Below are 27,367 nucleotides of genomic sequence, written 5' to 3' on the forward strand. Positions count from 1 at the left end.
TTTTTTTTTTCCCATACCCCTGCATTTATTTGGTACCTTTTGTGTCAGAAAAGATAAGGGACTGCTAAGGGAGTAAGCAACCTGAAAACAGTAGCTGATTATAGATGCTAATGTAAATTCCTAGAGCTTATAGTCTGTATTGCTCGTGTGGTAGGGGAGAGAGTAAGAAAGCTCTAAGACTACTTGTGAATGGCTGTGAAAGTACAGCTTTAGATATACAGGCTACTTGTAAGGTTTTGACCAAATCAAAAACATCCAGGCCAATTTGATGTGCCAGGGAGGAAACACTTGGTTTGGAGAGATGAAGAGCTTTATCTTGGACTTCTTGTGAGAGTTCCTTTTGTCTATAGTAATCCAAAAAATTGTATAGCTGTCTTGAAAAATACATTTATGTAGTAGAATAAATCTTTATACAGTTACGTGGCATCTTCTAATCTTTTCGTGGTAAGAAAAATGTAAAATGAATTTTATTCAAGCAAAGGCAAACTGACGTTTTAATTTGTCTTTTTTTCCTCTCCTGCTCCTTTTTGGTTAAATAGGATAAGTTCTGAACGTCGAAAAGAGAAGTCTAGAGATGCAGCCAGATCTCGTCGAAGTAAAGAGTCTGAAGTTTTTTATGAGCTTGCTCATCAGTTGCCACTCCCCCATAATGTAAGCTCGCATCTTGATAAGGCTTCTGTTATGAGGCTCACCATCAGCTATTTGCGTGTGAGGAAACTTCTGGATGCTGGTGAGTTGTTTTACAAGGACACGATAGGTCTAAAAATTAGAAATCAAAAGTAAATTGGAAATTACTTTTAGAAGGTGGTCATACTCTCACTTCTTTAACATGATATCCTTTTTATTACCTGCTTTTAAAGCTTCAGTCAGGAATGTTAAGATATTGGCCTCCCTCCCCCTCTTTTACTCTTGCCATACTTACCTACCTACCTATATTTATCTTACTTTTAATGACATGACTCTTCTCTTTTCAGTGGTTTGTCTTGCTTCATTACTTTAAATAATCATTAAAAGCAGCTGGCAAATCTAAATTTAGTCTCTGTTCCTATCATTTAAGTATAAAATTTTAACCATTTTTTCTTCTTGTGCCTTTTTTAGGTGATTTGGATATTGAAGATGAAATGAAGGCACAGATGAATTGCTTTTATTTGAAAGCCTTGGATGGTTTTGTTATGGTTCTCACAGATGATGGTGACATGATTTACATTTCTGATAATGTGAACAAATACATGGGATTAACTCAGGTAAAATGCCCACATATTAAGAGCTGTTCTGTATGTGTTTATGATTGTGTTACAGGTCTAATTTTTTAAATGTGTTTATTTTTACAGTTTGAACTAACTGGACACAGTGTGTTTGATTTTACTCATCCATGTGACCACGAGGAAATGAGAGAAATGCTTACACACAGAAATGGTGAGAAGAAGTTTTTTGTTTGATTTATTGTGACAGGTGATTTTACTTAATTGGATACTATCACTAATCTTAAAATTTTGCTATTGTACTAACCTAAGGCAAAACTTCATTTCATGTTTAATAAAATGTTACTCTGTTCTTTGTTATATCTGTTATTCTATTTTTTAGGAATTTCATAAAAATACCTACGTTTTGAAAAAAGCCCATCTAATTCTGTAAATAATTATAGAGATATAAGACTTGATAAAATAAAATGGAAAAATAAATAAAAATCAGGACCAAGTAAGTTAATTTAATATTAACATTAAGGCAAGGAAGTCAGTCATACAAATAATAGGATTTTACATAGTTTAATATTAAAGTTAAGGTGCCAGTTTGGGTTCAAGCTTCCGAATGCCCAAGAAAAAGTTAACCAAATTTTAAAACATAACTGCTTATTTGACCCCTTAGATTGTTCATAATAATTGAAGACTATATAGTTCAGTTACAAAGTATTATATTACGGATGCCCTTGCATTTTTTGTTGTTGTTGTTGAGTTGCTAAGTCATGTCCAACTGTTTGTGACCCCATGGATTGCAGCACTCCAGATTGTCTTTCACTATCTCCCTGAGTTTGCTCCAACTCGTGTCCATTGAGTCAGTGATGCCATCCAACCATCTCTTTCTCTGTTGTCCCCTTCTCCTCCTGCCTTCTATCGTTTCCAACATCACAGTCTTTTCCAATGAGTATGCTCCTCGCATCGGGTGGCTAAAGTATTGGAGCTTCAGCATTAGTTCTTCCAGTGAATATTCAGGGTCGATTTCCTTTAGGATTGACTGGCTTGACCTCCTTGCTGTCCAAGAGACTCTCAAGAATCTTCTCCAGCACCACAGTTCAAAAGCATCAATTCTTCGACACTCAGCCTTCTTTATGGTCCAACTCTCACATCTTTACATGACTACTGGAGAAACCATAGCTTTGACTATATGGACTTTGGTCGACAAAGTGATGTCTTTGCTTTTTAATATGCTGTCTAGGTTTGTCATAGCTTTCCTTCCAAGAAACAGGCATCTTCTAATTTCATGGCTGCAGTTATTGTCCACAGTGATTTTGCAGTCCAAGAAGAGAAAATCAGTCACTGTTTCCACCTTTTCCCCTTCTATTTGCCATGAAGTGATGGGCCTGGATGCCATGATCTTAATTTTTAGAATGTTGAGTTTTTAAGCCAGCCTTTTTGTTTTCCTCTTCACCCTCATCAAGAGTCTCTTTAGTTCTTCTTTACTTTCTGCCATTAGAGTGGTATCATCTACATATCTGAGGTTGTTGGTATTTCTCCCAGCAATCTTGATTCCAGTTTATGATTCATCAAGCCTGGCATTTCACATAATGTACTCTGCATATAAGTTAAATAAATAGGGTGACAATATACAGCCTTGAGGTATTCCTTTCCCAATTTTGAACCAGTCAGTTCTTCCATGTAAGGTTCTAACTTGCTTCTTGATCTGCATACAGGTTTCTCAGGAGACAGGTAAGATGATCTGGTATTCCCATCTCTGTAAAAAAGACCTACTAGGACCTTTAACTTTTAGGAATGAATTGTTAAAAATAATCAAATGTTCCAAGATTTGGGAAAAAAGTACTTTGTGCATTACAAATCTTAGCAAATAAAGTCTTTTCATAACTGTGCCTTAAGCAGAGTATATGGATCATAATTTGATCTTTCTTTCACGACTCAAAGTTACCACACTGAAAATTTGTCACTGTGCTCTGCAGTTGTTCTTTGTAGGTCTCCCATTTAAGTATATGTTTGTTTGTTTCTACATTAAACCTCATTGATTATTGTCAGTCATTTTTTATGGTTTTTGTTTTAAAGCTCATCTCATTTCTACTAAAAGTTAACTTTTATTTAGAGATTATCTGTGCCAGGACACTGTTTTCTGCATTTTTTTGTGCTTTTACTCCTTTAAAAACCCTATGAAGTTACAATTTCTATTCTACAGAGGAAACTGAGTTACAGAGTTACTGAGTAACTTGCCAAAGATTATTTGGTTACTACAGTGAGCGTTAAACTAAGGTAGAGTGGTTCAAGTCCATACTCCTTAGTACTTTAGAGCTCTTTCCGTGTTCACCAACTCTCAATACATTCCTACTGCCATTTCTTACCTTGGAGCCCTCTTCTTTTAATTTCATGTTGTGTGTTTACTGTGAACTTGGGAAAGCAAATGCATACTTTTTAGAATTTTGTGTAAAGGAGGAGTAAATATACTCTGAGCAAGGACTTAAGTGGATTGTTGATGAGTTTAATATATAACTTCTAGTGTTTATACTTTGACGTTTGTATTGGCAGTTTATTGCTTCCCTTGGTCTAGACTATAAATGCATAGATATTTGGAAGTCTTATTTTGGTTTGGTGATGATGCTAATGCATTATTCTAAATCAGATCTAGTATACTTATTAGAGCTTAGATGTATGTTTTTAACCAAATGCTTTTGTTAAAGCACATGTACTACTCTTATTGTAATAGATTTGTGATTTAATTATGAACTTAAAAAAATAATTCCTAATGGTGGTTAGTGAATTTCTGATATTTTGTTGGGAAACAAAAATGCAGACTTTCACCTTTAGCAAAGTAGGGCTGCTACAGTACAGGACATTTTAATGATACACTAAGAGCCTATGGTATGCTTATACAGCATAGTCCTATTTCATTTAAATTCTAAATAGAATTTAGAGTTCATTAAATTATTGTAAAGTATTTATTTTTATAGAGCTGAAAACTTAGTTGTTTAAAAATTTTTTTATTAAGAAAATGCTAGTAGTTTTCACTTACCTTAGTGTTAAATTTATCTTCATGTCCCAGTTGAAATGCTTTAGGTTTCCATTGGGCAGTCTAATTCAAGTTTAGATTATGAAGGACTGAAAATACCTCAGAGACTTTACATGTGGATCTCTGCTGCTACCACAAGGACCCTTTCCCTGCCCCTCTCCCCCCCGCCCCAACCCGTCCCCTACACACACTCCTATACCATCACCAAGGCCATTATTGTTCTTGTCGCATCTTTTTAACATTTACTTTCAATTGCTTCTAGGGAGGGCAAATTCAGTCCTATTTAAGTAAACCTGAATCACTTGTATCAGCACCAAGACTGTCCCAACTTGCCTATGTTCCATAATTCTGAGTATGAACTAGAACTCTTCTTTCTCCAGAGTCCAGTATTTCTAGCTATGCAAGCCTAAATTTAAATGTTTTCTTTTTGACTTGACTCTTTCAATATATTAGCCTTAAAATCTCCAGATCTTTTTTTTTAAGTTCTCTTTTCCCTTATTTCCATTAATCTTCCAAGTTTTTATAGATTCTACCTCTTTATTTGTCTTTTGTCAGCCTTTTTTTCACTTCTACTGCCTGCTGCTCAGCCCCTCGTTACCATCATTATATTCTAACACACATATATTGCTGCTATATTAATGTTCCTTAGGTTGCTATTTTGCTTCCCAACTCAAAATTTTGGGGAAGCTGCATTTGTATATTTAAGACTGATCTAATTGTGGCACCCATGGCCCTCTCTAGTTATAGCCTTAACCATCCCTTCTAACTTTGATTACTCTTCTGTATATACTTTATATTAGAGTCAAACTGAATTATGCACACTGTTCCCCAAATGTGTGATGTTTTTTCTCACCTCTATATTTTTCGCTCTTCCTTCTGCCCAAATGTTGTTACTCATCTCTACTTACTGAAATTCTAATGTCTCTTTTTCTGAGAAGGACTTTTTGATTTCCCCTTAACTTAAAGTTATCTCCTGATCTCTCTTTGTACTTTTATAAAGTGTTCTTGTAAGTCTTGAGCATTTACTTTACATTGTGTTATTGTCACTGACGTCACTACATCTACTCAATTTTTAACTTCTTCAGGACAGGCATTGTGTCTTGTTCATCTTTATATTGCCTGAAATATCCAGTCCAGATCCTGAATAATAAATATTTGAATGAAGTACTTGGCTTGAATCAGACTGATCAATGAAGAGAAGAAATCAAGTTGCTCTTTGTTAGTTGAGTGTAATCTCATTTTATTAGTTATTGAGGCTTAGAATGGGAGTAAATACACTTCAGGTTGTTTAATTCTAACTTTGCTTTGAAAAGTCATTTAATAGGTTTTTTTTCCCCCTAGTAACAAAGTAGAGATAATTTCCTCCTTGCTTTACAGGAAGATTTTAGAAAAATCAGATATATAAAAATGTTATTTGGTATTAAAAAGAAATTTTATATTTTAAAAGTTCTATAAATATACAGAATGTTATAAATTGAGCTAACACATCTAGTAAAAGTTTGGAGGAGTTTGTTTAAGTTCTTTTTTTGGGGACGGGGGTGTGCTTTATGCACTGATAACACAGTTAGGGAGCAAATTCATACCGTTTATATTTCTTTGTAATCTGGCCAACTCGAATGGCTTGAATGTGCAATGATTAAGTGTTATTCTCATCTCACCATCTCGGGGAATCACTGCTATTGTGAACCCGCTACTTACTACAAGTGCATGAAACCCCTTGGATGTATTGGAGTGAGCAAAGCAGGTGTGAAGCATTGTTCTCATATTGAGACTTTCCATTGAATAGCACCTAAGTACTGGGCACTGTGCTACTTCTGCTGTAACAAATTTGTGTAATTAATTATGTTTTTAAATTTTATTTCATGTTTTCATAAGGCCTTGTGAAAAAGGGTAAAGAGCAAAATACACAGCGGAGCTTTTTTCTCAGAATGAAGTGTACCCTAACTAGCCGGGGGAGAACTATGAACATAAAATCTGCAACATGGAAAGTAAGTATAAAAATGATCTGTGAATGCAGCTGATTTCTAGATAAATTAACGCATCTTGCTGCTGCTGCTAAGTCGCTTCAGTCGTGTCCGACTCTGTGCGACCCCATAGACGGCAGCCCACCAGGCTCCTCTGTCCCTGGAATTCTCCAGGCAAGAACACTGGAGTGGGTTGCCATTTCCTTCTCCAGTGCATGAAAGTGAAAAGTGAAAGTGAAGTCGCTTAGTTGTGTCCAACTCTTCGCGACCCCATGGACTGCAGCCCACCAGGCTCCTCCGTCCATGGGATTTTCCAAACAAAAGTACTGGAGTGGGTTGCCATTGCCTTCTCCGAATGCATCTTGACATTACTAGTATTAAGACAGCATTAGAACTGTGAGGGAAAACTTATTGTTCCTTTGTGTTTATAGATTTGATATCCAAAAAAGTTTAGTAATTCATCAGTTAAGAGGCATGAACTTAAGTTATGTGCACATTTGGCTTTGCCAACTACCCAGTGTTTGAATCTTGATACACATTAATATTTTATTTATTGTTGTATCATTTCTTTGCTCAGTTTTGAAACATCGTCATCAGAGCAAGAAATAACCATCAAACAGGTATAGTGGCCAGATAAATGAAAAACAAGCTCAGATTTGTGTGAAGGGAAATTTTTTCAAAGACTAATCTTAGGGTGGTAGTGTAGAGAAAAACACTGATTTTCAAAAATATAGTGATCTACTAATGATAGTAAATTTTATCAAAGCTTACTTGCCATGTCAGACTCAACTGTCTCTGCGTTTTGTTTTTTACTAGCATAAGTTTTTTTAAAAAACTGCTTTGTTTTTCTTCATACTCAGGTACTTCACTGCACAGGCCATATTCATGTATACGATACCAACAGTAACCAATCTCAGTGTGGGTATAAGAAACCACCGATGACGTGCTTGGTGCTGATTTGTGAACCCATTCCTCATCCATCAAATATTGAAATTCCTTTAGACAGCAAGACTTTTCTCAGTCGTCACAGTCTGGATATGAAATTTTCTTATTGTGATGAAAGGTAAGTGAAAATATAACTTGAAATTTTTAATTAGTCCACAAAATTGTTTTAACTGTTGACTATAGTGAAGACTGAAAGCTGGAAGAAAAATAGACCTCTTTAATAAATCTAGTTCTCTAGTTGTGGTGTGTAGGCTTCCTTCCACTTAAGTTGAATACAATCATACATCCTAGAATTTTGTAATGAAAGGTAAGTGAAAATATAACTTGAAATTTTTAATTAGTCCACAAAATTGTTTTAACTGTTGACTATAGTGAAGACTGAAAGCTGGAAGAAAAATAGACCTCTTTAATAAATCTAGTTCTCTAGTTGTGGTGTGTAGGCTTCCTTCCACTTAAGTTGAATACAATCATACATCCTAGAATTTTGTAAGATTAACTTTATAGATTAATTAAACCACATTTATTGAATATTTACTGTGTACCATGCATACTTACTCTAGCAGGTGCTATCCAGTGATTATTAAGATGAGGTTTTTTTTCCTTTAGGTGTTCTAATTTATTTAAAGAAAAAAATAAATATATTTCAGAGACATACAATACATAATTTGAGGAAGGATTACTTCTGGTTGTGGACTAGAAAGGAAAGCCTTTGGTCATCTCCTCATCCTACATATTTTTCCTGAGCAGCTTTATCCTTGCTGATGGTGCTGTTTTGCAGATTTCTATCCATAACTATTTCTACTTAATTGCCAATTTGATATTTTTATCTAGATACATATTCTTCTGTATTATAAACTAAATATTTCCATATCTGACTGAACCACTCCTATCCCAAAACAACTTCAGAAACAGTTTTTCCTCTTACAATACCTGTCATGATTAATATACCAGTGTAGACATATAACTCCAGCAAAAATTGGAAAGTCATCCTTAACTTTTCTTTTGCTCACTGATCTACATTCTGTTTCAAAATCTTAATAGATTTACTATGTATGTCTCCTCCATTCCCTCCTTCCACTCTTGCTTTCCTGCCATTGAGTTCTTCAGCTCATTATTACCTTTGGCTTGAACTGTTGCCATTTAAGTCTCCTAACTGCATCTCTGCCAACAGATTTGTGCCCTTTTAATCTCATCCTGGTTTCCAAGAAGTGAACTTCCTAATGTGGAAATCAGATCACGTCTTGTGAAAATGCCTCATTGCTTCCCTTCATCTTCACACACAAACTTTTGTTTATAAAAAATATTAGAAGGGTAGGAGATTTTTATTTATCAAAAGAAGACATGCGTTTTGAAAAGCTGAAAGAAAAATAGACCTGTTTAATAAATCTAAACTTCTTAGCGTGGCAAGGAAAGATGTTTATGATCTGGCCCCTGCTGACTTCTCCCCCCAATTTGTTTTTTTTTTTTTTGAGGAGACTTTTATTTTTGACTGCTAGGCCTTTGTTGAGGTGCACGGCCTTCTCGTGTATGTAGGCTTAGTTGCCCTGTGGCATGTGGGATGTGACCAGGGATCAAACCCGTGTCCCTGCTTTGGATGGTGAGTTCTTTACCATTGGACTGCCAAGGACGTTCCTGATTTCCCCAAATTAATCAGGAGGGTGGGAAGACCCTTCTGATGTGGCCCTTAATGTCCTACTTCCAGAGAACTCCACATGCTATTTTGTTGTCTTAGTACAGTGATAGTTTTCTTAACTCCAAACACAAACTTAAAAAAGCCACTGTTCCTTATATGTGGTCTGTCATAGCCTTTTTTCTGTTTTGTAATTATTTGCTTGCTTGTCCCATTTTTTACTGTAAAACTGTAACATAGTGGCTGAAGGCATAGGTTTTGTAACTAGACTACTAAATGCTGACTTTGCTGCCTATATCCAGATGATCTTAGACACATTTCTACTTTTCTTTGAGCATCAGTTTGTCACAGTATAATACATGTATTTGTATTATCTTAAAATTGAACATTATACAAGAAAATTGATTTTAAGCCCTATCCTAAGCTGAGCTAAGTCACTTTAGTTGTGTCCGACTCTGTGTGACCCCATAGATGGCAGCCCACCAGGCTCCCCCGTACCTGGAATTCTCCAGGCAAAAACACTGGAGTGGATTGCCATTTCCTTCTCCAAAGCAAGAAAGTAAAAAGTCAAAGTGAAGTCACTCAGTCGTGTCCGACTCTTAGCGACCCCATGGACTGCAGCCTACCAGGCTCCTCCGTCCATGGGATTTTCCAGGCAAGAGTACTGGAGTGGGCCCCATTGCCTTCTCCTACTGGGTGGGAAAATATGACAAAGCACTGGCTTTGGAATCACATCATTCTTGATTCAATCCTGGCTTGTAGTCCTGGTACTTATAGTGTGGCCTGGGTGTTAGAACTTAGCTGTTTTAAATCTCATCTTCCTTATCTGTTAAATAAGAAAGAAAGACAAGAAAGGGAAGTTGCTCAGTCATGTCTGACTCTTTGCAACCCCATGGACTGTAGCCCACCAGCCTCCTCCGTCCATGGGATTTTCCAGGTGAGAGTACTAAAGTGGGTTGCCATTTCCTTCTCCAAATAGGGTCATGCTTCAGAAGGCTGTGGTAAGGATTATAAGAGTTTGTTGAGTGCCTAGTGCACATAGTGACTGCTTTACCACTGGGGTTAACTTTAAGAAAAATGAAGACAGAAATGCTAAGACATATTTTATGGTGTTTGGTGCCAGTATTTATATCAATGCATGATAGAACAGATATTGCCCATCCTTCTTTAGAAACTATTTTTATGTTTTTGAACTCAATATATAAAGTATAGGGGTGGGTTGGGAAGAAAGGAAAGTGATGGAGTTAGAATGATAATGAAAGGGAGTGACACTGCCCTTCTGGTTATATCAGAAAGTTAGCAAAATGGTTGTGATAGAGAGCTAAAAGCAGCCTGCTTAGAGACCAACCAAGTAAGATTTTGAGTCTGACCAGGAGATAGATGTTTTCTGGTTACTCTTTTCAGAACTTCTCACAGCTATACCCATTAAGAACCAACGTGGAAAAAATTTTGCTCATTATTGAGGAATTCTAACATATCAGATTTCTTACATCTAAAATATCCCACAAATAACTATTATTAATTGTACTAATTTCCATTTGTAATCATTCAAACATTTGAGTAGCTACTATGTTTGTGGCACAATAACATATTGAGGTAGAAATGAAGCTTAATATTAAATAGTTCCTGCCCCATGATACTTAGAACAAATGAATTGTGTACTGCATAGTTGGTTTAGATTATAGGTTTATAGTCCATTACAAACACTTTTTGGTTAAATTTTCCTGATCACTCCTCCCCCTTTTGGTATAAAAAGCTAATGTTAAATTAACTTTACCTTTCTCCCTCAAATATGAATAAAAATGACCTTCTAGGAAACCATGTTGTTATATTTTGACATCCTTTGTCCCTTAGTGATAGTGGTACCTCAACTCAGATTGAGAAGCACTGATTGACATCTGATTAAATCAAAGCTCCTTAACATGATATACAAAAATGAAAGTGAAGTCACTCAGTCATGTCTGACTCTTTGCGACCCCATGGACGGTAGCCTACCAGGCTCCGCGACCCATGGGATTTTCCAGGCAAGAATACTGGAGTGGGCTGCCATTTCCTTCTCCAGGGGATCTTCCCAACCTAGGGATTGAACCTGGGTCTCCTGCGTTGCAGACAGACGCTTTACCGTCTGAGCCGCTAGGGAAACCAAAAGCTCTCATTGATCTGATTCTCCTGCCTACTTCTGCAGCCTTACCTCCCCACTAGCCTGCCTGTACAATGTCAAGCATTTTCTTATCTCTGTCTTTGCTTTTTCTTCCCCAAATAATTTACTCTCTCTGACTCTCTTCTATACTCAACTCATAAGTCTCCTATAAGAAGCTGTCCCTCATCCCCATGATTCCTTATCATGGACAGGGGTGGTTCCTCTAATTCCTGTAGTATTACTATCACTGCACCTGCCACATAATTTCTTAAGTACTATGGTTAAGTGCACCAGAAAATTCACCATAGGTTGAGTTTTTTTTTGCCTTTGCATTTTCATATCTAGAACAATGCCAGGCACATATGAGAATATTAAGGTTTAAATAATTAAATTTTAATTCCATGAGAATTTTAAAAAATATATAACCCATATAAGACCAATTAAAATTATATTGGTGGTTCAGATGGTAAAGCATCTGCCTGCAATGTGGGAGACCTGGGTTCAATCCCTGGGTCAGGAAGATCCCCTGGAGAAGGAAATGGCAACCCACTCCAGTACTCTTGCCTGGAAAATCCCATGGACGGAGGAGCCTGGTAGGCTACAGTCCATGGGATCCCAGAGAGTTGGACACAACTGAGTGACTTCACTATTAAAGCATAATTAGGACTGTTGTGATTTTTTTTTTTTTAAGCTTTCCTTGTAATGCTGCCACCTAGTGTTGATGTGTTTAGAGATAGCCCTTAGTAAACAAATTTCGATTTTGGCTTAGTTTGCTTTCAGTTCAGTTCAGTCGCTCAGTCGTGTCCGACTCCTCGCGACCCCATGGACTGCAGCACACCAGGCCTCCCTGTCCATTGCCAACTTTTGGAGTTTACTCAAACTCATGTCCATTGGGTCGGTGATGCCATCCAGCTATCTCATCCTCTGTCATGCCCTTCTCCTCCTGCCCTCAATCTTTCCCAGTATCAGGGTCTTTTCAAATGAGTCAGTTCTTCGCATCAGGTGACCAAAGTATTGAAGTTTCAGCTTCAGCATCAGTCCTTCTGATGAATATTCAGGTCTGATCTCCTTTAGGATGGACTAGTTGGATCTCCTTGCAGTCCAAGGTTGAGTTTTTTTTTTTGTTTTTTTTTTACAAATAAGCTATTTATCTATTTATTTATTTTGGAATAAACTATGGCAGATCTTTCCTTAAGGTGTGACAACAAACAGTATTACTTTTATACATTTCTTTGGATAAAGATACCTCCCCTGTGTGTTTTCTAGAGTTAGTTGGTTTTTTATATTTTTGTATACAGTATATTACATAACTTTTGCTTGAACCTCAGTTAGAAAGTCCTTTGAATTCTAAAGCCTGAGAAATCAAAGAACTTAACTCATCTTTTGCTCCCAGAAGAGGAGAGAATATTTTTGTTAGCATGATACTATTTCTCATGAAATAGGTTCCATTTCAGACTGTGGTTAGAGAGATGCATAAAATATAGTCTGTGTCCAAACTGAACTGCTAAGGAACAGAATGGGTAACTGAATTACTTTCTAGTTCATTTTCAGTTTGATATCACTGTTTCATCTAAGATGAATTTCTATAATTTTTTGTAATTTCAAAAAGTAAGTACAAGAGCATCTTCCCAAACCAACATAATAAGAATTTATTTAGTTCCCATATTAAAATTTTATCATAGATATTGATCCCCCAAGGTGTGAAGCCTTGCCTAGGAGAACTGTCACATAAAGAATCTGATTTTATACGTATACACACAAAAAGAATCTGGTTTTATGGTAAAAATAATGTTATGGGTTTAGTGTATATTTTAAATATCATTAACTGCCTTTGAAGCTTTTATCATTTAATTTAGCAGTCCTTCATAACTATTATATTAATTAATTGCCTTATTACCAAAAGTATGTACAATAAAATATGATAAAGTAGGTAACAAGTTTGGGTGAAGGAGATAGAAGGGTTAAGCAGCAGGGTGAACCCTTGGAGCTTAAAGGAATGCATGGTGCTGCATTTAGTATCTGTAGACTTACTAAAGGTGAGGTATAAGTTTATTCAAACCAAGAAGAATGCTCTTTATTTTTGAAAATTCAATTATCCATAAGATTAATGCATAGCAGATACTCCGAAGAAGCAAAATTGTATTCATTAGTTAGTTTATGTCAGTTTTATTCTTATATTTTTTACTTAACAGAATTACAGAATTGATGGGATATGAGCCAGAAGAACTTTTGGGCCGCTCAATTTATGAATATTATCATGCCTTGGACTCTGACCATCTGACCAAAACTCATCATGATAGTAAGTATAGACATTCTAATTATTTAACTGTTGCAATTTCTACTGTTTGGTTGTATATCTGACTAATCTTCCTAGACCAAACACTTGAATAAACCTCTTCTTAAGTAATCTAGATCATTAAATCTTTGTTTCATATTTGTTATAACTAATACCAGTTAAAGCAGAATCATTTGATAATATATAAAACTACCCTGGCATTTTACAAAGACAAAAAATACAGACTATTATAGTATCATTTTCAGAACTCATGGCTAAGTATTAAGAACAGTTAACACAAAGAAGGCACTCAGAAAGTAACTGTTCAATGGATTAATGAATATGAATATGATCAACATCATGCACAGTTAGTAGAAATAAGAACCTTGACATAAGATGTAATTCTCAGTTTTACTCATATGAATGTTATTTGAAGACCGCGTGATAAGTAAAATTTTGGAATTTCTCACTGGCCTGTTTAATCTGTCCCTAAATATGACTTCCCAATGTGATTGGGGATGCCTGAATGTCACTGAGTTAGCATGATTAGCCTTGAACTATAGAATGGGCCTAAGTCTGCAGTCAGGGTCTCAATACTCCATGATAACATCATCATGTTTATCTAGTACTTCTTCCAAATCAATAATTAAGATTGCCTACATTGCCAGAAGACTTTAGCATACCAACTGAAATTCACATATGCTAGCACAACTATAGCAGGAAACTATAGTAGGAATTTAAGGAACTGGTAGCAGTGCCCCTTTCTTAAATGTTCTCAGTAGAATTAGTTATTCATTCTTTAATATTTCTGATATGTTCAACATGTAAGTTGTTAAAGGAGTTTTAGTCACTGCTGTCCTTCATTCCTGGCTTTCATCTTATTTAAAGTGAAGGTTGGCAAGAAAGGAGTGTATTTGGGGGATTAGAATGGAATAGGTACTTTTTCAGCTATCCTGGGGTGTTTTCACTGTTTCTTAATTTAAACAGTTACAACTGATTAAACATTTCTCTTTTTTTCTAAAACAGTGATCAACATTCTGCATTTATTCATTCAATTGAAAATTTGAAGTTATTTTCTCTACATGACACTTTTTTCCTTTTCACTCCTAGTGTTTACTAAAGGACAAGTCACAACAGGACAGTACAGAATGCTTGCCAAAAGAGGTGGATATGTCTGGATAGAAACTCAAGCAACTGTCATATATAACACTAAGAACTCTCAGCCCCAGTGCATTGTATGTGTAAATTATGTTGTGAGGTAAGCTTGGAAAATAAATATTTGGGGGCAGCAAGTAGTAAGTCTTTGAATGCTCTTTTCTTTTATAGAAAAGATTATAAATGATAACTGAATTTTCACGTTTCTACCCAATTACTGTTTTCAGTATTCTGAGTTTCTAAGGCAGCTATCTTTCACTGATTCCACTAATTACCATCAGTAGCTAGTCATCCCCATCCTTTCTACTCCCATTTAAAAAAAGACTTTGAAAAAATACCACATCTCTGATGGATTAGTTTGTTCTAGTCATACAGCTATCATCATAAATTATCTCAAGGCAACTATATTATTTTTATAAAAAGAATTCTGGCCCTGGAATAGTTAGGTTTGTGTCATAGCTTTGTCCCTCATTAATTCCATGACTTGGGGAAATCTCATTTCTCTGAATTTCATCCATTTAGGAGAGATAATAAAACTTACCTCAAAAGGTTAAAATGAGGATTAAGTTAAATTATTTGTGAGATTACTATAAAAGGCTGTATGATGGGACCCATGACTCTTGTGTATTCATGAACTCTTCTCTTAGTCGACTGGCTTGTGAATATTGTGGCTATCAAATTTCAGCTTGTTGACCTCTGTGACACAAACCTCCTCCATTTTAGAAATTATCACTTTGTATTTTAATTGTTTGCACACCTACTTTCACATTGGATTTTACACTGCCTAAAGCAAGGGTTAGATATTTTGAACTTTGAATCCTCAGTTCATTTAGTAAACACTTAAAGTTTGTTGATTAAAGCAGCAGTGGTTCAGTGGTAAAGAATCCCCTTGAGGATACAGGAGACCCTAGTTTGATCCCTGGGTCAGGAACATCCCCTGGAAAAGGAAATGGCAATCCACTCCAGGATTCTTTTCTGGGAAATCCCATGGATAGAGGAACCTGGTGGACTACAGTCCATTGGGTTGCAAAAGGGTCAGACATGACTTGGCAACTAAACAACAACAAAATTAAGCGAAACATGAAGATGGAGCTGTTGTACATCATCCCTCTTCAACTCTATCCTATAGGTGGTATCACAGATCATTTTCTTACCACCATGGAAAAAACAGTGCCCCTCTGCGAAGGACCTTTGTCATTTATATCTTAATATTCTAGGACCATCCTTAGATCATGCTTCATATATTAGTGTCCGAGAGTTCTGTGTTAATTTCATTCCATGTGGGCACAAAAGATCTGTTTATTGTCCTACATGTACTTGACTATTATATTTCTTTGTCACCACCAATCTTCTCAAAGGGATAGCTGAAATTTCTTAATTGAAATTAATCAAATTTTTGAATTATCTTGTATTGTGAATTTTAATATAATAGGTCTTTATTTCATATTGGGATTTAAAACCCTGAACATGACCAGGTAGGCATGAGAGATGTTTTAAGCATCCTTCCATAAAGCAGAATTTTGAATTTTTTTGAGACATTTCAGAGTCCTTCTCCTCCAACATTGTGTCAAGTGGTCATTTAAGAATTACTAATCTCTCTTTTTTGACAGTGGTATTATTCAGCACGACTTGATTTTCTCCCTTCAACAAACAGAATGTGTTCTCAAACCAGTTGAATCTTCAGACATGAAAATGACTCAGCTATTCACCAAAGTTGAATCAGAAGATACAAGCAGTCTCTTTGATAAACTTAAGAAGGAGCCTGATGCTTTAACTTTGCTGGCCCCAGCTGCTGGAGACACAATCATATCTTTAGATTTTGGCAGCAATGGTGGGTCTTTAGTTATTTTGTTAATTGCCTAAACTTTACCATTTGTTGTTGATAATCATTTGGACATTGTGGCCTTGGGCCCTGTGATTTGGAGATGATGCTTCAATATCTTTAGGGCATCTCTCCTTCCCGCTTCTGACTGCTCTCAGCTGCTCTCTTTCTGTACCCTGCTGCCATGTTTTCTGCACAAGTGGGCAGCTATATGCAGCAGCCATAAGTTGAGCTAAAGAATAAATAAGGAGTCGTACCATAATATCACATATTGAAAAAGAAAACTAATTTCAAACTAGGTTAAACTTTAATGAATAAAAGGTATGAGAAGGTTGGAATGCAGGGGTTTTTAGGCTATATAGATTACAGAAGTTGTCAGTAGTGGATTGGTAGGATAACTCAGACTTACAGTTATACCATAGTATCTGCAGACTTTTAGATTAAGTAAAATTTGGTAACATTTTTGTTACTTAAGTCAACTAGACAAACCTTTTGTAAGAGGGGGCATAAATTTCTGTATATGTTAAAATCTAGGTAATCTTTAAATTGATTTTTCCCCTACAGACACAGAGACTGATGACCAACAACTTGAGGAAGTTCCATTGTATAATGATGTAATGCTCCCCTCATCTAATGAGAAATTGCAGAATATAAATTTGGCAATGTCTCCATTACCTGCCTCTGAAACTCCAAAGCCACTTAGAAGTAGTGCTGACCCTGCACTCAACCAAGAAGTTGCATTAAAGTTAGAACCAAATCCAGAGTCACTGGAACTTTCTTTTACCATGCCCCAGATTCAAGATCAGCCAGCTAGTCCTTCTGATGGAAGCACCAGACAAAGTTCACCTGAGGTAGGTGTCATAATATAATTAGAAAAGGATAACTTATAGATTTTAATGTTTGGGGATGTATTTGTAAATTTGAACCACGTGTCATAGTTTTGTTTGTGTGACTTTTAGCACTTTTAAAATTTCTGCAAAAGCTATGCCTACCTTTGACCTCAGTCTCATGTTTCAGGCTCAAAAACAGGAATGTGGGAAGGAGATGCCTTAACATAAGGCAAAAGGTAAAACATACATTGCTCCTCTGTGTATTTAATATCAGCAGGACAATAAAAGTCTTGAATTTAGACATCCACAGAGGGCAATACTGTGTGCTTATGACTGCTCCAAGCCCATTCATATTACCCGTTGAGTTGGAGAATTATCTAGTAGCAAAGGGCTTTGCCCAGTTTAGTACAATTTCCATCACTGTATTGACATTCTGTGTAAGTATTATATGAAAATACCAAGTCTTACCCAGAGTAAAAGCTTTATATTAAATTTAAGTTCTGTCTTGATATTAGTTTTCTCATATACAGAATAAAAACAATCTTTAAGGGCTAGCTAGGCCAAGACTGAAGGTATCAAATAGGGCTCTATATCCCAATCTAGACATACTTGATTTCAGAGCTTCTTATGTCTAAAAACATGCTCATGGACGGGGACTACTCATATTTGAGTATTATGAGTTGATAAATGAGGCTCAAGTAAGCCTTTACAAGTGATACATTATTTTACATTAAATACTTATTCATTCAAACTGGTAAGCTAAAAGTAGGAGATCTGACATGTCATAGCCTTTCAGAGAATGTATCTATTCTCTGGGGGCTCAGTTTTGTCTAGCACAAAAATGTTGGAATCATTTTGTTTTTAATCCAACCAAAATAAATCTAACAAAAATGTTACGATGAGGAAGGCAAAAGTTTATGCTTAGGATATACAGCTATTGTTTTTTGGTTAGAATTCTTGCTGAAAACTAAACTAGTACTACATTCATTAAGGGGAATACAAGTAAAGAACTTCAGTCTGCAGCCCTGTCCCTACTCCAGCCCCCAGATTTGCTGTGTGATTTTTAGGTAGATCACTATAGCAACGTGGCCTCAGTACACAGCTAGATTCCAATGAGTGTATCATCTAGGTATTGGCCAGCTAGGCACCCTTGGGAGTTGAACTATTAGGTGAGTTTTATTCTTTAGAATAAGCAGATAAACACATCTTTTAATTTTATAAATGATGTTATGCACAGTTAGAAATGATTATACGGACAAAATTGTAAGTGTAAGTTCAAAAATTTAATTTCTCACTAGTTAGATAATTTGATAGAAGAGAAGAGTTCTGTTGTGTATTCTCTGAGATCAGGTTTGCAAATTCTAACAACTAGCAAAACATTTATGCAAGCTTCCTCAGAGAAAAGTAAAATATATTAATTCTTTTTACAGCCTAACAGTCCCAGTGAATATTGTTTTGATGTGGATAGTGATATGGTCAATGAATTCAAGTTGGAATTGGTAGAGAAACTTTTTGCTGAAGATACAGAAGCAAAGAATCCATTTTCCACTCAGGTATATAAACTTGTTTATTATATATATTTTCTATTAAAATTTATTCTCAAGTGGCTGTGGGTTTAACTTATTTTTGCTTCATAAGGTATGGCCATTGTAAAAACTCATGTATCTTGTTTTAAAGGACACTGATTTAGACTTGGAGATGTTAGCTCCTTATATCCCAATGGATGATGACTTCCAGTTACGTTCCTTCGATCAGTTGTCACCACTGGAAAACAGTTCTACAAGTCCTCAGAGTGCAAGCACAAATACAGTATTCCAGCCCACTCAAATGCAAGAACCTCCTATAGCCACCGTCACTACCACAGCCACCAGTGATGAATTGAAAACAGTGACAAAAGATGGTATGGAAGACATTAAAATACTGATTGCATTTCCATCTCCTCCCCACGTACCTAAAGAACCTCCTTGTGCCACAACGTCACCATATAGTGATACTGGAAGTCGGACAGCCTCACCCAACAGAGCAGGAAAAGGAGTCATAGAACAGACAGAAAAATCTCATCCAAGAAGCCCTAATGTGTTATCTGTCGCTTTGAGTCAAAGGTATTTATATGTAACATTAAACTTATAGTTTGGTCATTATTCTTAAGGAAATGTGTATGATGGTAAATTATTTTTAAACATAGCAAACTTTTTCATATTTATACTTTAAGGAACATAAAATTGACATAACAAATTCTGAACTTAAGCACTCAAAAAATTGTTTCTAAATTAGCTTATGTATTACTTTATAGTCACATCACTTATCTAAATGTAGGAATAGGAGGTCTTCTAATACCTCTAAAAATAAAATCCAGCCAGTAAGTTCTATAAATGTATAAAAACTGGCCCAGTTTCTTGCAATTGCTTAAATCAGACTAGTTAACTATCCTCTCGGAGCTCTTTTTAAGCTTACCTGAAGAAAAGGTAACACACATCCCAACTTAAGTGTGTGTGTTAGTTGCCCAGTTGTATCCAACTCTTTCCAACCCCATGGACTGGAGCCCACCAGGCTCCTCTGTCCATGGAATTCTCCAGACAAGAATACTAGAGTGGATAGCCATTTCCTTCTCCAGGGGATCTCCCAACCAGGGACCAAACCCACATTGCAGGCAGATTCTTTACCATCTGAGCCACCAGGGAAGCCATTCCAACTTAAAAGTATTAATAATTCTCCATTCCAAATTGAACTTGATGGTCTTCAGTCCTCAGCATTCAATACAGATACTTAATAAGCATTTAAAACTTTTGGATGTATAGTTACAGCTATATTTATACACACACATATATAGACAGATAACTAGTAGATAGATAACTATGTAGTTATATATAACCATATTATAACTACTGCATTTTGTTTTTCCTTTTCATTTGTAGAACACTAGCTATATCACAGATTAAATAGGTTGGTTTTTGGAGGGTGGTTTGTACTAGGCCTTGGTTGCAGCATGTGGGACCTAGAGATCAAACCCATAGAGTTGGAAATGGATATATTGATAAATACATCCATTGGGTGTGCAGAGTCTTAACTCTTAGACCATCAGGGAAGTCCCTAAGTATTAAAATAGGTTTTTAAGAGGTACAATAGGAATCTAAGCATGTTTTATGACATTGCTTCTATGGAGTTAATTTGAGCAAACATATGGACACCACCAAAATTTTAAGTTATAATTTTGGTGTATGATTTGCAATAGGATTTGCTGTATTTTAACTTTGAGGCTATATAGAGAAAACGAGTCAGTGGGGCAGTGTGTGGGGACAGAAACGATTCCTTCTCCACAGTGCCTAGACTGAGATGTTAATAGCAATAGGAAAAAGCACTGCCATAGCCAGAGCTTATGGCTTTTTCTCCTGCCCTGCATCACTACTTTGACCTAGAATGCTAGTAGAGACCTTTTCCCGGAACTTGGAAAAGATCTTGCAACTTTAAATTAACAAAGAAGTATTCTACATTACTTTTCTACTGTATCACCAACCAACTTTGGAGCTCCTCTGGGCAATGACAGTGTTACTAATATTTAACTCAGTACCTAACATGGAGTACTTGCTTTATAAATGGTTATTGGATGAAGAAAAGAATGAACTTAGCAACAGAATTAGCAGTGATCTGTAATTTAGTTACACAGATGAGATTTTTCAGTTTTCTAAATAAGAAAACCAAAGTCCAACAAACATCTAGTCAAATTAACAATTTTTTTTTTCATTAGTTCCAGTACAGTATGCACTAAACACTTTAAGAAATGAATTTACCTTTCAGAACTATATGGAAGCTTTTTCTTTACTACCTCTCTTGGTAATTTGAAAAAATCAAAGTGCTGTATCAAACCAGACAACTTGAAGTTTTAAAGATCGAAAATAACTATTAAAAGTACTACTAAGATGATATTTACATGATAGACTGAGTTATCCTTAATAAAGATAACATGTATATAAAAATTAAAATATGCCTGTCTATATATTGAAGGTTTTATAGAATTTTTTAAGAATGCAAAACAAGACTGCATGTAGGAGAGCAGTTAGAGTAGTACCTCACTTACCCATACGCCATTCTCAACTAGATGAACAGAGCAAGGATCTATTATCATTATGTTGGGGTTCGGGGTAGGGAGCTGGTTCTTGAAAAGACAAAACATATAACAAAATTGATGTACTTGACACATAAAACAGTTCTTTACTGTTTACTATTAATTTTAGTTGCAGATAGTTCAAGTTTGATAACCAGATCAATACTGAGGGCAAAACAGCTTAGTGGGAAGATCACTGGGAAGGAGAGTGGGTATTAGGAGACCTACAGTGTACTTCCATATTTGCAGCTAATTAGGAACAGAGCAAGTTACCTAACAGGCCTCAATTTTTTCATTTATAAAATATGTATTATATACATGTATTATCTTGGGGACTAGAGCAAAGCTAAAATGAACTAATTAAGATGCAGTGTTTTATAAACAGTGAAAGCATTATTCGAATGTGAAACTGATGTTGTATTACAGTAGTCCCAAGAATATGTATGTACTAGGTGGAATGAAAGGCCACTATTTAACTCTTTAACATCAATTTAGTTCTGTTCACTTCTGTTTTATAAATAGGGTAATGAATAGTTTAGGAAATTTTGTTTTAAAAAATAAGCTCTGACTTTTAGGGCAATAAACTTTAGTATAATCAGGAAAACTTATGTATAACATTATATCCCTTAATGTTGGAAAATAGGCATAATATATTTTGTTTAAAAAGCTAACGGGATATTTTTAAAATAAATAAAACAACCATATTTTTTATTAAAAAATTGTTTGCAGAACTACTGCTCCTGAGGAAGAACTAAATCCAAAGATACTAGCTTTGCAGAATGCTCAGAGAAAGCGAAAAATTGAACATGATGGTTCACTTTTTCAAGCAGTAGGAATTGTAAGTGTGACAGCATGTTTGCTTTTCTATTCTAGCTGATGTGCTATTTCTGAGTTAGATATATAGGTAACTCCTTGTATCTTCCAAATATTAATGGTACATTCTCAGAAGTTACACATTGGTTTCTTTCACTTTGTACATGTTCTTTCTTAAAAGTACAAACATTTAAAGAATACAGTCTCAAAAAATTCCAAACACTAGAGATGTATTTAGAGTAAGTATAGTTCTCCCCTCATTCCACACCCAGTATCATTACCAAGTCTCTTTCTCTTCCCTTTTGGTTACTTTTCCTTCTTACCCACAGAACACAGTCAGTGCTAGTATAAGCCATACCGATATTTTCAGACCAAATTAACTGGAAAGCATTTTTACATTGTTGTCATATGAGTGGCAAATGAATTCATCACAGCAGCATTAAAAAATAGAATTTAAATAACTGAGAGCAGTCTTTAAGAATCCTGCCTATGTATTGTTAGCAAATTTATACTGATTTCAAAGTCCGTGATTTAAAAAAAAAATTCAACATAGTAAAATTGAAATAATTTTACTGTTTTCAGGGAACATTATTACAGCAACCAGATGATCGTGCAACTACCACATCACTTTCTTGGAAACGTGTAAAAGGATGCAAATCTAGTGAACAAAATGGAATGGAGCAAAAGACAATTATTTTAATACCCTCTGGTTAGTTTACTCTTTCTTCCATTAAATATCACAAAGAGAATTAAAGTATATGAAACTTTTATTTAGGAGCTTTACTCCAAGTGAGAGGGATTTCCATTCCTTACCAGGATTAAAAAGTAAGGTTGCATTTTATTTGATCACTAATAGTTTCCAGATGGAACTCTGAATTATCTTCTTTGATCTGTGTCTGTGTGCTATCAATAATGAATAGAAGCTGAAACTTGTATATTTTAATGCCTTTTTCTAAATTGGTTTAAATCACTCCTCTGCACCTTCAAGGTTCTTTTATTTTATTTTATTTTTTTTCAAGGTTCTTTTAAACAGTTGTGACATAGCACCAGTAATGCTTGTTTGCACTTTCTTGATTACATAATTGTAGTTTTGCCTAACAGACTAAAAACCCTTCTAGAGCTAACTGGCCTTATTCTCCCCAATACCTAGTGTATAGTTGCTGTTTAATAATATTCATTGATTAGATGAATGAATACTTAGATATATATCTCTTTGTTTTTCAGATTTAGCATGTAGACTGCTGGGGCAATCAATGGATGAGAGTGGACTACCACAGCTGACCAGTTATGATTGTGAAGTTAATGCTCCTATACAAGGCAGCAGAAACCTACTGCAGGGTGAAGAATTACTCAGAGCTTTGGATCAAGTTAACTGAGCTTTTTCATAATCTCATTCCTTTTTTTGGACACTGGTGGCTCATTACCTAAAGCAGTCTATTTATATTTTCTATATCTAATTTTAGAAGCCTGGCTACAAATACTGCACAAACTCGGTTAGTTCAATTTTGATCCCCTTTCTACTTAATTTACATTAATGCTCTTTTTTAGTATGTTCTTTAATGCCAGATCACACACAGCACATTTTCATAGTTCTTCGGTATTTAAACCATTGCATTGCAGTAGCATCATTTTTAAAATGCACCTTTTTATTTATTTATTTTGGGCTAGGGAGTTTGTCCCTTATCGAATTATTTTTAATAAGATGCCAATATAATTTTTTTAAGAAGGCTGTAACCTTTCATCATGATGAGTTTAAAAAATTTTTACTCAGTTTTTTCACATTTTACATAAACAATAATGATTTGCCAGCAGTACATGGTAGCCGCAATTGCACAATATATTTTCTTAAAAAAATACCAGCAGTTACTCATGCAATATATTCTGCATTTATAAAACTAGTTTTTAAGAAGAAATTTTTTTTGGCCTATGAAATTATTAAACCTGGAACATGACATTGTTAATCATATAATAATGATTCTTAAATGCTTGTATGATTTATTATTTAAATGGGTAAAGCCATTTACATGATATAGAAAGATATACATATATCTGGAAGGTATGTGGCATTTATTTGGATAAAATTCTCAATTCAGAGAAATGATTTGATGTTTCTGTAGTCACTTTGCCAGCTCAAAAGAAGACAATACCCTATCTGTAGTTGTGGAAGTTTATGCTAATATTGTGTAATTGATATTAAACCTAAATGTTCTGCCCACCCTGTTGGTATAAAGGTATTTTGAGCAGATTGTGAACAACAAAAAAAAATCATGCTTTGTTAGCAAAATTGCCTAGTAATGTTAATTTGCTCAAAATTTGATGTTTGGTTTTATGCACTTTGTCGCTATTAACATCCTTCTGTTTTCATATAGATTTCAATAATTGAGTAATTTTAGAAGCATTATTTTAGAAATATATAGTTGTCACAGTAAACATCTTGTTTTTCTATGTGCATTGTACAAATTTTTCATTCCTTTTGCTCTTTGTGGTTGGATCTTCTAACACTAACTGTATTGTTTTGTTACATCAAATAAACATCTTCTGTGGACCAGGCCCACTTTGACCAGCTTTTATGTTAAAATAATATTTGTTTCAACACATCCAACTCATAAAATTGTTTACCGACAGTTTAAGTATTTTATATTACATTATTCTTGCTATTTCTACATTTACCCTATTGCCATCACTTTAATTTATACTGTGTCCCTAACTGTAATGTTAAATAATAACAAACCATAATATCCCACTGTAAAAAATATGCTTTTAGAAAACTGTCATTTATGAATTTATGGATCTTTAATTTATTAAAGTAAAACAAAATTTTAATGTTTAATATGAATGGGATGAATGAAACAAATCCTTAACATTATAGTTACATAATTTTGTAGGGGTTAGAAGTTCTTTGTAAGATTTCCAATCTATTTTCACTCACAGATGAAGCTATTTAGACCTTGAGTGATAAAGGATTTGTCCAAGCCTTAAGGGTAATAAATGGCAGACCAAAGATTTAAACTTAGGTCTTCTGACTCTTAATATGAAACCAGAAAAACCTTGCTTTGTTTCTGCGTTAATGATACTGTATGTTTTAAAATTCTTTAATAGCTTTATATTCATTTTCCATTTAAAAAATAGCATTTTTTTTATTGTAAAAGTAATACATTCTCACTTAAAATTTTAAAACTCAGCACAAAAAGATATAACAAACAGTGAATCCTTTCTCCTAAAATTAACAACAGATTATTTTTATGGATAAAGTAAATACATACAGAGCCTTAGGCCCAGTATACTGAGGTTACAGGAACAACCTGAATAAAATTAAGCCACAGACCTTAAGTGTCTGTTTTTAATCTTAGAATGAAGAAAATGTGATTACAATTACATGAAAGTTTGGGAACAAATGTTTACTAAGACTCATATTTCACTGTAAATACTATGAACCAAAGTGCTTCTGAATTTAATTACAGATAGTACTGGAGGTGGTATTTTAGAATAAAGTAGTTGCTTAATATTCCCAGTTGAAATTAAAAAATTCTCATTTTGGTAGCAAATTAAGCTGAAATCGAGAAGTTTATCATTTTCAAGTATTAGTAACGGTCAGATCTGTAATGACCAAGAGTAGGAAAATGACTTTTGGGAGCAAGGGTTTAGATGAGAAAGCCACTTTAAAGGACAGTGCAGCTGGAAGAAAACAAGTATCCACCCCTCTCATTCAGAAAACAAGCCCCCTGGAGTGCTTGAAGCTGTTTTAAATAGCAGAACCAGTCCTTCCTCCAGCAGTGTACCAGCCTCTTTGAGACCATCACAAATGTCTTTATAATGTCTTCATCCAAATACAGCCCTACCCCAGCAACCATAGATAGACCTGTAATGTCTCCCTTCCTTATGCATGGCTATAGTTTCCCCTTCTCTGATGCTGTCGTGACTGAACGACCATAGTGTTATTTTCACATCTGAAGAAAGTATGGCAAAGGAGTTTGGTGTATTTTGTTCACTTGTTCTAAGTTTCACTGTTCACTTTGAAACTGAAAGAGTTCCACAGAGATTCTACCACTGCTGCGTACAAATTTTAGATTAAGAGTTAAAATGAACCTAATGTCTGTTAGTACTCTGTGCTAAGCTTTTTGCATGTTATCTCACAATCTTCCAAAAAACCCTATGAATAGGACCTGTATTTCATTTTGTAGATGACAAAAGTCTTGGAGAGGTAGCCTAAGATTCAGAGCCTCTGAGCTGGTGGAGTGCTAGCCAGTCCAGTAAAACCCTACTCCTCTCCCAATTAACTGTTTAAATGGCAAATATCAATAGAAAGCAATAGGGATGTAGGGAACTGAGGGTGGTAATGCAATCACAGAGGACATCGAGGGGATGTTCTGTAAGAGGAATGGCAAGACAAATGGAAATGAATAAAAGTGTTCTGGTGCTATTTAGTGAGTTTTGAGTTTGAACTAGAGATTCAGGTGTCTGCTTATGGTGACATTAACTCACAGGTAAATGAGGTGGTTTATGAAAAGCACAGTGATAGACTATAAAAGGCCACATGAATATATGGTATGGTTTTGTCAGCGCTATTTGATTTAAAGGCATGCTAGACACATTTATTTTCTTTAAGCTTGTGTTAACCTCACAACTACCATTTCTAAATTTGGATTTCTCCTTACAATCTTTAAAATACAAAAAAAAAAAAAAAAAAGTTACAGGGTTTGCTGAAACCTAAGCATTCTAAAATTCACATTTCTAATGTAGCAACGTCAAAAACAAGTTGCAACGAATACAAAAAAAAATTTAACGGGGTTTGATTAAATAAAACCTTTGCAAACATGTTAGCTAAAACCAACAAAAGTGTAAAGAAAAAAATGTTACTCGGGTGTTTTTTTAAGTCTGTTACTAACCACTTCGCTCGTATTTCATCCCTTTAAATAGCGCTGAACCTGTTGTCCCAGATCATTTTACAGACAATTAGTTCAATCTGTAGGATCTGAAATAAAATAGTCTCCTTGTAAGACAAAAGCCATACTTTACCACTACCTCCTATGAACACCTTCTGGAGCTTTGTTGTGTTCACACCTTTCCGAGGTTTGGACATAATTTTTATTCTTACCTGTAGTGGACGGTTTTATCCAAGACGCTGCTCAGACACCCGATCTCCTTGTACTATTTAATTTCTTTTATTCCCTTTTCTTGGCTCCATTCCCGGACGGAGAGGAAAGACAGGTGCCTGAGAGCGGCAGTGATCAGACCCTCAGTGGGGAAAATAGCTAGGATGCGGAAGGGACCGGCTACCCCTTCTGTTTCTAGCGCCCTAGTGCCTACATGATAAGGATGTGAAACGTGAGCCGCCCAAAGAAACTTCCCCAAACCCCGCCCACCGCCCTGCAGGCCACGCCCCAGTACGTGCTGGGGCGCAGCACCGCAGCCCTGGCCCCTCCCCGGGACTGGGGGCCAGCGCGAGGCAGCAGGAGCGGCGCGTGGA

General features: G+C 35.5%; 1 protein-coding gene and 1 long non-coding RNA gene across 4 annotated transcripts in view; one reads left to right on the forward strand and one right to left on the reverse strand.

Annotated features, from left to right (window-relative positions):
* Positions 1–24,450, forward strand: part of HIF1A (hypoxia inducible factor 1 subunit alpha) — a 44,902-nt gene extending 20,452 nt beyond the window's left edge. For 2 of the 3 annotated variants that reach the window (XM_019969024.2, XM_070797696.1), the window contains exons 2-15: positions 540–730; positions 1,099–1,244; positions 1,332–1,416; positions 6,100–6,212; positions 7,049–7,251; positions 13,096–13,202; positions 14,289–14,436; positions 15,944–16,164; positions 16,720–17,006; positions 18,416–18,538; positions 18,663–19,087; positions 21,817–21,925; positions 22,483–22,609; positions 23,125–24,450. In XM_019969024.2, the coding sequence (XP_019824583.1) occupies positions 540–730; positions 1,099–1,244; positions 1,332–1,416; positions 6,100–6,212; positions 7,049–7,251; positions 13,096–13,202; positions 14,289–14,436; positions 15,944–16,164; positions 16,720–17,006; positions 18,416–18,538; positions 18,663–19,087; positions 21,817–21,925; positions 22,483–22,609; positions 23,125–23,276 (2,437 nt within the window). In that variant the 3' untranslated portion in view covers positions 23,277–24,450. The remainder of the gene's footprint in view (positions 1–539; positions 731–1,098; positions 1,245–1,331; positions 1,417–6,099; positions 6,213–7,048; positions 7,252–13,095; positions 13,203–14,288; positions 14,437–15,943; positions 16,165–16,719; positions 17,007–18,415; positions 18,539–18,662; positions 19,088–21,816; positions 21,926–22,482; positions 22,610–23,124) is intronic. The other variant, XR_011568948.1, reaches the window with a different exon arrangement.
* Positions 1–27,367, reverse strand: LOC139185326 (uncharacterized). Its single transcript, XR_011568949.1, has 2 exons — positions 26,996–27,367; positions 1–759 (listed from the first exon to the last, which is right to left on the reverse strand). It is a non-coding gene; the product is annotated as an uncharacterized lncRNA (long non-coding RNA).

This window comes from Bos indicus, chromosome 10, assembly GCF_029378745.1.
Source record: "Bos indicus isolate NIAB-ARS_2022 breed Sahiwal x Tharparkar chromosome 10, NIAB-ARS_B.indTharparkar_mat_pri_1.0, whole genome shotgun sequence".
In the NCBI taxonomy this organism is placed as follows: domain Eukaryota; kingdom Metazoa; phylum Chordata; class Mammalia; order Artiodactyla; family Bovidae; genus Bos; species Bos indicus.